Source organism: Carassius gibelio, chromosome A4 (assembly GCF_023724105.1).
Source record: "Carassius gibelio isolate Cgi1373 ecotype wild population from Czech Republic chromosome A4, carGib1.2-hapl.c, whole genome shotgun sequence".
NCBI classification, from domain to species: Eukaryota; Metazoa; Chordata; class Actinopteri; order Cypriniformes; family Cyprinidae; genus Carassius; species Carassius gibelio.
Window position 1 is genome coordinate 30,048,023 of NC_068374.1, and position 14,503 is coordinate 30,062,525.

The 14,503-nt window shown below is 45.8% G+C and overlaps 1 protein-coding gene across 1 annotated transcript in view; it reads left to right on the forward strand.

Annotated features, from left to right (window-relative positions):
• Positions 1-226: 226 nt before the first annotated feature.
• The window catches only part of LOC127971124 (deleted in malignant brain tumors 1 protein-like), a 43,398-nt gene continuing 29,121 nt past the window's right edge, over positions 227-14,503 (forward strand). The window contains 7 exon segments of the mRNA XM_052573938.1: positions 227-240; positions 612-892; positions 1,130-1,432; positions 1,521-1,719; positions 3,300-3,406; positions 3,580-3,894; positions 4,035-4,337. Coding sequence (XP_052429898.1) covers positions 227-240; positions 612-892; positions 1,130-1,432; positions 1,521-1,719; positions 3,300-3,406; positions 3,580-3,894; positions 4,035-4,337 — 1,522 coding nt within the window.

A 14,503-nucleotide genomic window follows, 5' to 3' on the forward strand; every position in this document is an offset into this window, starting at 1 on the left:
GTGTGTGTGTGTGCGCATGCACTTCCCCTCAATGGGGCATCTGGATGTGTGGGGAGGAGGGGTTAATCAGTATTGATGTACATATATAGTATATAGAAAATCAGAAACGCCTCTTATTTGTCACTGAAGTTGTTTGATGATTTCCTCTGTTGTGTCTTATAAGGTAATAGCGAGTGTGATTGGAGGGAGTTGGACCTCTTTCTCTATTATTAAGGAGACTGAGAGGATGTCTGTACTCACGTAACATCAGTGCAGAGAAGCTTGTACTTGGTGTTGAGTTAATCATGCTGAGGATGATAGGAAGATACTTGATACTAATTTTACTGTCTTCAGATGTAATACTCATCACAGCTGGTAAGTACATTAGGAATGAGTTCAGAGATTTGTCGAGATCAAAAGAAAATTACGACAAAATAAGACAAAAAATGTTAACCTAAGCAAGAGATATACAAGAGTAAATAATATTAATTATTTAAATAATAAAATATATTAAATAGAACATTTTTTGTTATTCTTCGAACTCACTTACTCTCTAATCCCTTCATCTTTCTCTCATTTGTTACTGCTCAATATTTAGTTCGTGTAAATGTGAGGTTGGTCGGTGGCCACAGTCGCTGTGCTGGTCGAGTGGAGGTTCTTCACAGAGGTCAGTGGGGAACAGTGTGTGGTGATGGCTGGGATTTGGCTGATGCTGCAGTGGTGTGTAGAGAGCTGGACTGTGGAGAACCTGTAGATGCTCTGAGTGATGCTCATTTTGGATCAGGATCAGGACCAATCTGGATGAATTATGTCATGTGTACTGGATCAGAGTCTACACTGAAGGACTGTGGGTCATTGGGCTGGGGTAAAAGTAGATGTGATCATTCTAAAGATAATGGAGTTATCTGCTCAGGTAATATATTTTCCATATTACAATGAATATCTATGTAAGATTTATGTGCTTCTACAGTACATTGGCCTTTAAAAAAGAACATTTTAATGATTAAATTACGGAACTGAGAAAGATATATAAAATTCCATATTTGTGTTAATCCATGTTGTGTGTGTGTGTGTGTGTGTGTGTGTGTTTCAAAGGCTGTAATTTAGTTTTTCTATAAGTCATGATTTTGGTTGATTTTCTTTGTCTTAGAAGTCAGGTTGGTTGGAGATTCTCGCTGCTCTGGGAGGTTAGAGATCCTTCATAATCAGACGTGGATGTCAGTGTGTGATGCTGTCTTTGACCAGCAGGATGCAGAGGTTGTGTGTAGAGAGCTGGACTGTGGGGCTCCTGTACAGGTGCTGGGAGCAGCTGCTTTTGACAAAGGGGACACTCAGATGTGGACACAACAGATTCAGTGCAGAGGAAATGAGTCTCAGATTCATCTCTGTCCAACATCACTATCAGTCCAAAGCAGCTGTTTTCATGAGCACACCATTTACTTAACGTGTTCTGGTAGGAATTCAAAATGCAACAGCAGTTTTTTTAATTGTAATATATTTAAAATCTCCACTCACTTTTTTTCTCTCTTTCTCATTCATAGAGATAAGGAATGTGAGGTTGGTTGGTGGTCACAGTCGCTGTGCTGGTCGAGTGGAGGTTCTTCACAGAGGTCAGTGGGGAACAGTGTGTGGTGCTGGCTGGGATATGGCTGATGCTGCAGTGGTGTGTAGAGAGCTGGATTGTGGAGAACCTGTAGATGCTTTGTATGTTGCTCGTTTGGAACCTGGATCAGGACCGATGTCATTGAAAAATGTGGCGTGCACTGGATTTGAGTCCACACTTAAGAAATGTGGATTGATCCAATCAAGTTATCCTGATCTGTGTACTGATAAGAATGCTCAAGTCATTTGTTCAGGTAATCTAAAAACCCTATATAGAAACCCTATATTATACAGAATAATTTCACAAAAAGTAGAATAGTCATAATTGTATCTTCTGTAACCACCTCTGTGAACACACAAGCTGTCAGATCTGTGTAAGAAAAACAAACTGTATGAAATGAGCCCTTCAGTTTTATACTGCATGTATTCCTATTTCAGCTTGTTAGTTTCTGTCCTTTTTTCCTCACTGCAACTAGGCTGGCCATAGTTTTATTGACATGAAAATGTGAGCAGAGTGTTAATGACACTATGTATTCAGATTTCTGACCATGCCAATATGATATGAGCCATTTTGGCTTGCCATTTTAGATTCAAAAGTTTGTCACATACATGGTTATATGGAGAGCATATGAAGAGTTGCATATGAACTGCCATTCAACATTTTCTTCTAAAATGATTATATTCTAATGCTCCTATGTTTATGTTCAGTTATTTTACTTTAATGGAAAAGAAAATAAACTATTTATTGGCATTAAAGTGAAATTACTGAGCCCAAGCATGGGAGCCTGATTAAAATGCTACTTTTTAGAATAAATTTTTAAATGGCACAGAGAGGTTTTTGCATCCGAACTCTTCATATGACCAGCAGTGAAATGTATTTCAGGTATGCTCCATGGACATTGCAATTATTAAAGAATACAAACACAAGAAAATTAAATATAAATATGGTATGGAAAAAGTAAGATAAAAAAAGAATAAAATAAAATGGTTATGAAAAAAAATTTGCAGAACACTATACTGTAGACTTAATAAATATTAAGATGAGCAGGAATGTACAAGAGAAGAATGTGGGTTGCACTTTATTTTACAGTATGTGTACTAACATGTACTTACAGTGTACTTACAGTGTATTTATCTAAGAAAGTTCTGGTAATACAAGGTAACTACATGGGGTAGGGTTAGGTTTAGGGGTAGGTTCAGGGTTAGTACCTAGTTATTACATAGTTATTGTAATTACTATAATAAGTACATAGAATTTACATGAGGAACAGGACTAATCTGCATACAGGTTGTATGGGGTATTTACATAGCAGCAATAGAGGTAGTGTCATGAAACCGGTTAGTGAAGTGGTGTCAAATGTTCAATAGTTTTCCTTTCATAAGTGATCAGTGCAGACGATATCTGTGTAAAAAGAGAGAGCAAAAGAAAGTAAATAAAAACACTGATGCCGTCCATGTCACTCAAAGCGGAGTGACATGGATGGCAGCTGAACTCAGTGGTGCCACCTTTGAAAAAAAACATTCTATGATTCTCTAGATTCATAGTAAATTTCATAGCAAATGTATTTTATTTCATTAGATCAAATAAATATTATTTATTATATATGATACAGAATTTAAATTCCCTAATTTAAATGTTGTTGTTTTTTCTCAGAAGTCAGGCTGGTTGGGGGTTCTCCCTCTTCTGGGAGGTTAGAGATGCTTCACAATCAGACCAGGGGTTTACAAGAGATTCATTGTACAGGAAATGAATCTAAGATTCACCTCTGTCCAATGTCACCATCAAATGAAAACAACTGTTCTAATGTTGGACTAGTGTGTGCAGGTTTGATAATTTTTTTTTTTTTTATAAACTAAAATCCAATTTAATATCCCCAAACTGTGAACTAAATATTGAATTGTCACAGTAGTTTTTTCCCCTTTGTGTGGTACTTTTTTCTCCATCATTTTTATACTTTGTCCATTTTTTTTCCACATCTGTCCCTATTTATTACATAGACTTAATTAATGTGAGGTTAGTTGGTGGTCACAGTCGCTGTGCTGGTAGAGTGGAGGTTCTTCATAGAGGTCAGTGGGGAACAGTCTGTGATATTGGTTGGGATATGGCTGATGCTGCGGTGGTGTGTAGAGAGCTTGACTGTGGAGAACCTGTCGATGCTCTGGGTGATGCTCATTTTGGACCTGGATCAGGACCAATCTGGACAAATCGCTCAACATGTATTGGATCAGAGTCTACATTGAAGAATTGTGGGTCAGTAGAATGGGGTGTTTATGATTGCGATCATACTAAAGATGCGGGAGTCATCTGCTCAGGTAAGCTGCACCAAACTCTGCCCTGTGTTTACATCACTAATAATTCTCCTGCTTTAAAATTTAAGTCATTTACTCACCCTCATGTTTTTCCAAATCTATACAACTTAACATTGAACATTTGCTGTCTCTTACTACTTCAGGCCTCAGGCTGACAAAAAACTCTAGTTGCTCTGGGAGAGTTGAGATACTTCATGATCAGACATGGATATCAGTGTGTGACGCTGTCTTTGACCAGCAGGATGCAGAGGTTGTGTGTAGAGAGCTGGACTGTGGGGCTCCTGTACAGGTGCTGGGAGCAGCTGCTTTTGACAAAGGAGACACTCAGATGTGGACACAAGAGATTCAGTGCAGAGGAAATGAGTCTCAGATTCACCTCTGTCCAACATTACCATCACATGAAAACAACAGTTCACATGACAACTACCAGGGTATGCTATGTACTGGTAAGAGTTAAAATAATATAATAACAATAATATCTATTAATGGTAAAATATAGATTTTCATTGCTAGAGGGTGATTATTTACAAGAAACAAGAAACAAAGGCGTTTGATTATGCCTTGATTGTGGAATCATGGGAGTTGTTGTCTTCATCCCCACAGGCGATGCAATCTGATGGGACTCGGGCAGAAATCATGTACATTGATAATCTAATGTATTAATAGACTTATTAAGGTCACTGTAGTATGAAGCAGGGTGGGGCTAAGAGTCGTGGAAGCGGAATGAGGCCGCTGGAAATGATTGCTAATGAAGGAAAGCGCAATACACAGCTCAATAGCAGCAGAGATTTTATTATGCCATAGTCGACCGCTTCCGCTTCTTCCGGTCATGCATAGGCTATGTGGGGTAAAACAGATTTGTTTTATACCACATACATTTGAAATATGTATAATTTATTGTTATTATAATAGTAAGTATATGTAGCATGTGTAACAAGGACACCTTAAAATAAATTTAATAGAAACTAGAAAGTTCTATTATAATGCTACTCTGTGCATTCGTCACCGGTCTAATAAAATGCATAACATATTAAAAAGTATCTTTGGGGTTTCCATGTTTTCAACAAAATAAAACATCTTTGTTATATATGTAACCTTGGTTCCCTATCTGTCGGTCACTACGAGTTATGTCGACCGACAAATGGGGTCTCACTTGGGAGGCCAATCATCTCTGATTTTAAGAGAAAACGCCAATGAAATTGGCAAGTGGATTAACACACCTGAGCCACTCCCCGTGCCAGCGGGTATAAATAGGGCGACAGGTGCATCCACTCATTAGATTTTTGCTTCGGAGCCGAGTAGTCGATGACAACAAGTCGCTACAAAGCCATCATCTTTGTTTTGTGTAAAGCTGTTCCTGGTCGGTGTGACGGCGCGTTACAGCAGTGTCCCTGCGAGACGGCGATTCCCCTGGGCGCTTCGGCTAAAAGAGACAGTTTTCTAAAAGAGCAAATCACGGACGATTCGCCTCTTTTTCAAGATGCCGTTTCGTCCGTGTCCTTCTGGATGCGGCCGTTTCCTGTCTTCGGTTGACGGTCACGAGCGTTGTCTGCAGTGTCTGGGCGTCCAACACGCTGAGGCTGTGCTCGTGGATGATTCATGCGTCTACTGTGGGCGTATGAACATGGCAGCGCTGCGATCGCGTCTCTCACTCCTCAAGGGGAGTGCAGCAGACCCCTCTGTCGCCACCCGTCCCGGTCTCTCTGGCTCGAGCAGAGGGCCGCCGGCTGGCGCTCTGGGAGATCTGAGGATCACAGTGAGAGCTTCTCCGCCGGGCCACGCCCCACGGACCTCTCACTCCTCACGCAGCGACTGTCCCGTGCAGCTGCCGATTGATTCTGCTGGGCCGTCTCACAGCGGTCCCAGCGTGTCTTTCGGTGCGCCGCCCGAAGACCAGATGTCGATTGCTGCATCGGGGGATGGGTTATCGACCTCCGAGGATGAAGGTTCGGCGGGGCTGCCCCCCTCGGGTGTTGTCGCTGCTGCCGAATCGGACTTGGAGTTGTCGGCCATGCTTGCCCGGGCAGCCGTGAGTATCGGGCTGGAGGTGACTACACCGCCCAGTCCCGAGCCCTCGCGGCTGGATGATTGGTTTCTCGGCGCGGGACGCGGCTCACAACCTCGTTCTGCTCCGGTGCCTTTCTTCCCGGAGGTGCATGAAGAGGTGACGAAGTCGTGGACGGCCCCTTTCACGGCCAGAAGCCGCTCCTCTCCCTCTTCCATCCTCACCACCCTCGACGGCGGGGCAGCCAGGGGGTACGTAGAGGTTCCCCAGGTGGAGAGGGCGGTTGCGGTGCACCTGTGCCCGCAAAACGCCGCCACTTGGAGGAATCGTCCGCGTCTCCCGTCCAAGGCCTGTAAGCTGTCGGCCGCACTCGCTGCCAAGGCTTACAGTGCTGCGGGCCAAGCTGCCTCTGCCCTGCATGCCATGGCCATCCTGCAGGTACACCAAGCCAAGGCACTTAAAGCAATGCACGAGGGTGGTACCGACCCGGGGTTGATGCAGGAGCTGCGCACGGCGACTGACTTCGCCTTACGGGCGACGAAGGTCACGGCGCGGTCCCTCGGGAAGGTGTCCACGTTGGTGGTCCAGGAGTGGCATCTCTGGCTGAACCTGGCCGAGATGAGGGACATCGACAAAGCTCGCTTTCTCGACGCTCCCATCTCCCAGGCAGGCCTGTTCCGCGACACTGTCGAGGACTTTGCCCAGCAGTTCTCGGCGGTACAGAAGCAGACTGAGGCCATCCAGCACATCCTGCCCCGACGTGGCTCTCCGGCTGCCACCGTTCCGTCGCGGGTAGCGCCTCAGCCTGCTCGTCGCTGTGGGCGCTCCCCTGCGCCCTCCACACCAGCTCCGCCCCGTGCTGAGAGTTCTTCGAGGCCGGCTCGTCAAGCCCCGCGCAGGAGAGCGGCGCCCCCCGTGTCACTCCCGGCTGCGAAGTCCTCGAAGAAGTCGACCAAGCGGCCCTGACACGGGCAACTCGGAGATGCGGAGAACTGCTCTTCAGGAGATGGCGAAGACAGCGCCACTCCTTCCCCCGGAGGGTGGGAGGGTCGCTGCACCACTGCGGGTATGTCGACTGTCCCTTTGGTGCCACTTGTACGGTATCTGGGAGCGTGGCTTGCGCTGCCCAATCCGTCACACTGGCTCATCCGGACGGTCCGACTCGGCTATGCGATTCAGTTCGCCCCGCAACCCCCCAAGTTCAATGGCGTGCTCGAGACTTCGGTGGCAGTCCAGGACGCCCCTGTCTTGCGCGAGGAGATTGCTGTCCTCCTGGCGAAGGATGCAATCGAGCCGGTCCCTCCAGCCGAGATGAGGACGGGGTTCTACAGCCCTTACTTCATCGTGCCCAAGAAAAGCGGTGGCCTTCGACCTATCCTGGATCTGCGAGTCTTGAATCGGGCCCTACACAAGCTCCCGTTCAGGATGTTGACGCAGAAACGCATTATCAAATGCGTCCAGCCCCAGGACTGGTTTGCAGCGATCGACCTGAAAGACACGTACTTTCATGTCTCTATCCTCCCTCGTCACAGACCGTTCCTGCGCTTTGCTTTTGAGGGTCAGGCATGGCAGTACAAGGTCCTCCCCTTCGGGCTCTCCCTGTCCCCCCGTGTCTTCACGAAGCTCGCGGAGGGCGCCCTTGCCCACACTCTGGGAAGTGGGCATCAGGATCCTGAACTATCTCGACGACTGGCTCATTATGGCCCGGTCCCGAGAAGAGTTGTGCGATCACAGGGACTTCGTGCTTCGGCACCTCAGTCAGTTGGGGCTTCAGGTCAACCCGGGAGAAGAGCAAGCTCTCCCCTGTGCAGAGAATCTCTTATCTCGGTTTGGAGTTAGACTCGGTGAGTATGACGGCACGTCTCACCAGCGAGCACGCCCAGTCAGTGCTGAACTGCCTGAGTTGCTTCAGAGGCAGGACAGTGGTACCACTGAAACACTTTCAGAGGCTCCTGGGGCATATGGCATCCGCAGCCGCAGTCACGCCGCTCGGGTTGCTTCATATGAGACCACTTCAGCACTGGTTACACTCCCGAGTCCCGAGATGGGCATGGCGCCACGGTACACATCGTGTCACCATCACACTGATGTGTCGCCGCCTATTCAGTCCTTGGTCGGACCTTGCTTTTCTACGGGCCGGCGTGTCCTTAGAACAAGTGTCCCGGCACGTTGTTGTCACAACAGATGCCTCCAACTCGGGCTGGGGCGCGACATGCAACGGGCAGGCAGCTTCAGGGTCCTGGACAGGACCTCGACTGCTTTGGCACATCAACTGCCTGGAGTTGCTGGCAGTGCATCTAGCTTTGCGACGGTTTCGTCCGCTAGTGCTGGACAAGCACGTGTTGGTCCGCACGGACAACACTGCGGCTGTTTCGTACATCAACCGACAGGGCGGTCTACGATCACGTCGCATGTCTCAACTTGCCCGCCATCTCCTCCTCTGGAGTCAGACGTGGCTCAAGTCGCTGCGCGCTGTCCACATCCCGGGGGAGCTCAATCGTGCAGCCGACGTGCTCTCACGACAGCTCACTTTCCCCGGGGAATGGCGACTCCATCCCCAGACGGTCCAGCTGATCTGGTGTCGATTCCGGAAAGCCCAGGTAGACCTGTTTGCTTCCCACGAGTCCTCCCACTGCCAGCTGTACTATTCCCTGTCCCAGGCCCCCCTGGGCACAGATGCACTGGCACACAGCTGGCCTCGGGCTTTACGCAAGTATTCGTTTCCCCCAGTTTCCCTCTCCTATGCGTTGGCGCACGGCGCCTCTCTGTCAGACATCTGTCGAGCTGCGGGCTGGGCGACACCTAACACCTTTGCGAGGTTTTACAACCTCCGTGTAGAGCCAGTTTCTTCCCGTGTGTTGGGTAGCAGGTAATTGGCGGGAAGGGCTGGCTGGGTGTCTTGCTTGCTGCGCCATTCCCCCTAACATGGGGATGTGAGCGCCTTCTTCTCCCAGTAGAGTTCCCCGGTTGGCGTACCCTGGTCGAGCGTCCTCCAGCACCCTCGGCGTCAGACTTGGCGGAGCAGTCTGTCGCCAGGCCCAGTACTGGCGTTAGCATGCCCGGAGCCGGTCAGCCCCCGTACTGGGCTAGGTGTCCATATGGCTGGGTTCCCTACGGGTAATCCCATATGTGTATTCTTCCATGGTAAGGTTTCCCTCTTGGCAAACCCGTGTCTTCCCTTGACAGATCGTTCTGTCAGTCTCTTCTGGCAGCCGTTCCATCCCTACTCCAAGGTAGGACCTGCCTCAGAGACCCCTTCCATATGTAGTACTGCCCCCTGGGTCAGTCCATATCGGTATATCCACATGTCACCTCCCTACGGGTAGGATGTGGTCTCCGTAGCGACCTTTTCCTAAAGGCTCGCTTCCCCATTGTCTTGCCAGCTGAAAGAACAAATAGGGAAGATTTGAAGCAATCTTTCTCTGAAGGTTGGAATCCCTTCCATTTACTTTATGTGGGCGGAACAGCAGCATGGCCTTCTCCAGCAGCGATGTACTCACCCTTTGGCCCCTTCGGTACCAAGGTCAGTGAATTTGCGCTGGGGCTTTGGGTAGGTTACGACCTTAAGCGTAGCTTTTGTGGCACGCCAAGGCTTGTCAACAATTGCAGCGCCTCAGGGTTGTGACGGGGTTCAGGTTATGGCGTTTTCCAAAGGACCCCATTTGTCGGTCGACATAACTCGTAGTGACCGACAGATAGGGAACGTCTCGGTTACGTACGTAACCCTCGTTCCCTGATGGAGGGAACGGAGACGTTATGTCCGCATGCCACAACCTTGAACCATTCGCTGTTGCCGGGACACGTTCTCGGCTCCTCAGCGTAAAACCTAATGAGTGGATGCACCTGTCGCCCTATTTATACCCGCTGGCACGGGGAGTGGCTCAGGTGTGTTAATCCACTTGCCAATTTCATTGGCGTTTTCTCTTAAAATCAGAGATGATTGGCCTCCCAAGTGAGACCCCATTTGTCTGTCGACATAACGTCTCCGTTCCCTCCATCAGGGAACGAGGGTTACGTACGTAACCGAGACGTTCCCTGAATATGGTAACACCTCCAGTGTGATGAATGTCTGAAGCCCTTATACCATCATTCCAATTTATTGGCCAATAACGCTAAGCACCACGCGAGCATATGTTATGTATGCTCATACATGCGTGCTGCATGTTATTTCATCAGATTTTACACTATGATGAAGGAAGTGCTATTGAAGGTATGGAACGACCAGCATTGCAGCATCTTGCTCCCTGTTCAGGGAACCAAGGTTACAAATGTAATCGAGATGTTCCATTTTATAGGTTCACTTCATTGCTGCGATGACATCATCGCTATGGGAACGCTATACCATTCAATTAAATTAAGTTCAAGTTTATTTGTAAAGCGCTTTTTGCGATACAAATCATTGCAAAGCAACTTTACAGAAAATTCCGTTTCTACATTATTTAGTAGTAGCTTATAAGTGGTGATCAGTTTATGTGCAAATGACAGGAATTTTCTGAAAAGTTAAAGCTGCGGTAGGAAACTTTTGACGCTCTAGCGGTTAATAAACAGAACTGCTTGCGTCTTGCGGAAGAACATTGTAGCCGGAACTACTTCTCTCTGTTTATGTCTATGAAGAATCACAAAGGTACTGGGTTACTCCGCCGCGGTACCCCCGAAGCAATCTAAAATAGTCAGAACATAAAAACTTATTATAGGTGGACCCTAGTGATTCAGGACAAGCCAAAAACACGGTTTGGAAAATGGATTCATGGTGTACTCTCTTATTATATACATTCTTCTACATTTTGAACACAAACAAAGTTACGGACCGCAGCTCTGATTGGTTATTTTTTAGGAGTTTCTGCAAATGGCAATAGGACCAATGGGAGGAGCCAGAGGAGCTTGTTTGTTTTCACAGATTATCTGTCTCATATTCTACTGTCAGGACATAATGACAGGTTTAATAAATATGTAAAAAATATTTTTTTACAAAAGTTCCCTACAGCACCTTTAATACAAGACATAGTCAACCAGACGATAAACTCTATTAACAGGAATCGGACGAGAGATAGCTCGCAAGCGTCTCTTCAACCCGAGGCATCTCCGAATACCCCCGCGCCTTCGCATCCACGATAGTTGAAAAAGTCAACGTCGAGGGCACAAAGATGCGGGAAGTATACGGTTTGCTCCATGACTTCGATAGCTCATCATGGAGGTCCTCGAAAAAGGGGAGAGACTGATCTTGTGGTCTCTCTCTCCTACCACCTGACAGAAACCTATCCTCCAGCTTACTACATTTGGGGTCTCTTGTTCGCGTGGCCAGTCAAGCTACAACCTGTCCACCGCACGAGTAACCACCTCGAGGAGTTCCTCGACCGATTTTTCTCTCGCGAGAGGAATGCTCAGAGGCGGACTGCTCATTGCCCGAAGACCCAAAAAATTATATCATCCTCCTCATGAACCGAAGAAGCACCGGAGCGCGCTTCGAGATCAAGAGAGAGGATGCGTGGGTCCGGTGACACTGCAAGCGAAAGGGTCAAGCCTGTCACTTGCTCATCACGCAGATCCACACGAGAGCCCTCTGATGAAAAGGTGGGTGTGGTCTGAAAATAGTTCAGACGAGCATGAAGCATCTTCACTGAGAGCAGTTCACAATGCTCGCACTCGCCCGTCTCTAAAGCCAGAAACGCGTGCTCTTCCCCCAAACAAACAAAACAGTAATCATGTGTATCCAGCTCATACATAGGACGAGAGCATGGAGGAACACAACACTTACTGTTTTGTTGACTCATCCTGCGAAAATCTTTAGCTGACGAGAAGAATCTTCCTGACGCACATATGCACAGAATGATCTGAAGACAAAACACCTGTTGATGCACGTCATCAGCCGAAGCTATATTACCACCGGGTCAATTCTATCGACGTGTTACACGCATTATTCACAGCTGGTCACAAATAAGATGTTTCTCAATGCACTGAGCAGTGCAGCATTGACTAAAGCTTTCGAAAGGGAACTACCAAAAGTCCAGTGTTTTATGACCTTAGGGAGCGTGATGGATTGTAGCATGGTATAAGGCTAGTTAGGTACGCAGGAGCTAAACCATTAAGGGCCTTATAGGTAAGTAATAATAATTTGTAACTGATACAGATCTTAATAGGTAGCCAGTGCAGATACTGTAAAATTGGGGTAATATGATAATTTTCTATTTATTTTTATAAAGAACAAATCAACCAATAAAGAGTGAGTGTATAAAGTATACAGTCTATAAGAGAAACGTAACAGATAGACACATGTAATTAATCATAATAATTTATTACAGATGTGACAAAGAGCAGTACCACAATATTCAAAATGACGATGCATTGCAGTTGCAGTCCTCTCTGGCAGAATATATTAGTAGTGCAAGGAGCAGGGCATAATTTATATGGAATACCACGTCTGCCAAAATAAAAAATAAATAAATACATAAATAAATATACAAATAAATGTAAAAAAAAAAAAATATATATATATATATATATATATATATAGAAAAGCAAAAAAAACGAAAATAAATAATTATTTATACATTTATTTCCTTATTTATGTATATATTTTTTCCCATATTTATTTATTTCTTATTTTATTTATTTATACATTTATTCATTTATACATTTATTTATTTATACATTTATTTATTTTTACATTTATTTATTTCTACATTTATGTATTTCTACATTTATTTATTTCTTCATTTATTTCTTCCTACATTTCTTCCTGCGTAGGGTAATGAGGAGGGCGTGGTTTACCTCAGACATAGCAATCGAGCTCAGAGTAAGCGAAGGCGAAGGGTTGAAGCCACAGTGACACCCTGTGGTGAAATACAATAAGTATCACTGACGTTGATATGGTCTGTGACTGCGAGGTATATGGTTAAAATCTTACTGTGTGGCATGGATAGGCTAGTCTTTATTCCGGACATGGCCGTAGAACATCGTTTGGTCTGGATTTGTAAAATGTCCTGGGCTAACAAACATGAAACAGGGACTCTGAAACGGAAGCGCTTGATATTTTCAATTTTTCGGTCAAAACTCACGGAAAGGAAGCAGGGCACATAGGCTACAGCAGTGGTTCCCAAAGTAGGGGTCGCGACCCCACGGTGGATGATTTCGATATAGGCTTTATATATTTTTGTTTCAATTAATTTAACTCTTTCGCATCGCACGTACGATCACACCGGTGTGATCAGTCTAGGCTAGTCCCTGGAGTGTACGACCACACCGGTCAGTGCATGACGTGAAATTCAAATGTGCTCTTGCGAGTTGGCTGGCGCTGAGCCAGAGACAAGTGCGCTCAGAGCTGTCATCACAACTTTTCAGTGTTTTCAACCACATAATGTTTATTTTAGGTTTCAGACATATAAGTACTAGAAAAAACAATACATTTAGAGTTTGTAAAATACACACTGATGTCAAAGGAAGAGGCAATAATAATCTTTTTCATTATAATTAGACACATTTTATTCATATCAGATACACATTGTGTAAGTAACTTTAAAGTTTACTCCATTATTCTCCCAGTTCACCAGCCACTTACTTTTATGTATTTCGGGAGAAGTGGATGAATTCACATGTTGTAAATCCAACAGATCTAATTCTCTGAACTGCGTCTGCGGCACAAACTAAGATGGCGGCGCCCATCGCGCATACAGCTCAACTAACGCGATCGTTATAAAGGTGTTTAAACAACAAAACACTTCCACTTGCATATATTTGACAATCGGAATATCAGCTATTTCATGCCATATCTAACAAATTTGTTAATATTTTGAATAAAAAAGGAAAAATGACAAAAGCGGATCATTCATTCAGCTCTGTTGTTGCTGTGGTATGTCACGTGACAAGCAATGACGCGTCACCATGGAAAGCATAAAGTGACACATCTAGCGGATTAGTGTGTGTGTGTGTGCGTGCGTGCGTGTGTGTGTGTGTGTGTGTGTGTGCGCGCGCGCGCGCGCACGGGTGTGAGCACGCGTGTGAGCAGCTCAGACTTACTCGACTGGTTCCTGATGGCAGAATAATGAACGAGTTCAACCCAACATGCACAGTTACTTTCCGAGAGAGAACAGGTGGATATCGAGCAGCTCATGCAGAATTGTAACACTGATCTTGCACGCAGAACAATAAAATATAACTTCGTGTGCTTTGAGACTGGGCATAAAATTGATTTGCTGTACATTTCACGCGACGAGAGGTGTTTTTTTTTGGGGGGGGGGGGGTCGCGGGGCAGCAGCGCATTTATCATGGGGTCGCGGGCTAAAAAGTTTGGGAACCCCTGGGCTACAGTGAAGTCGACGCAAGCATATTGACCAATGCTTTTGAAACGAGACCATTGCATTTGAATGTAGCCTATTTTCCAAAAACAATACTGACAGCAACAGCCTTATAATAAAATGTATGAACGTCACGTTAATCCACGTTAATCACGTTAATCCACATCGATAAATTCAGTTAGAAGACTGCAGCCTATAAGGCAGTTAGCCTACCACTAAAATCCAACCAGAGCTTCATCAGAGCCATCAATACAGAAGAGATCTTAGTGCATTTACACAGCAATTAGCCTACAAGTGCATACAAATATTATGAAGT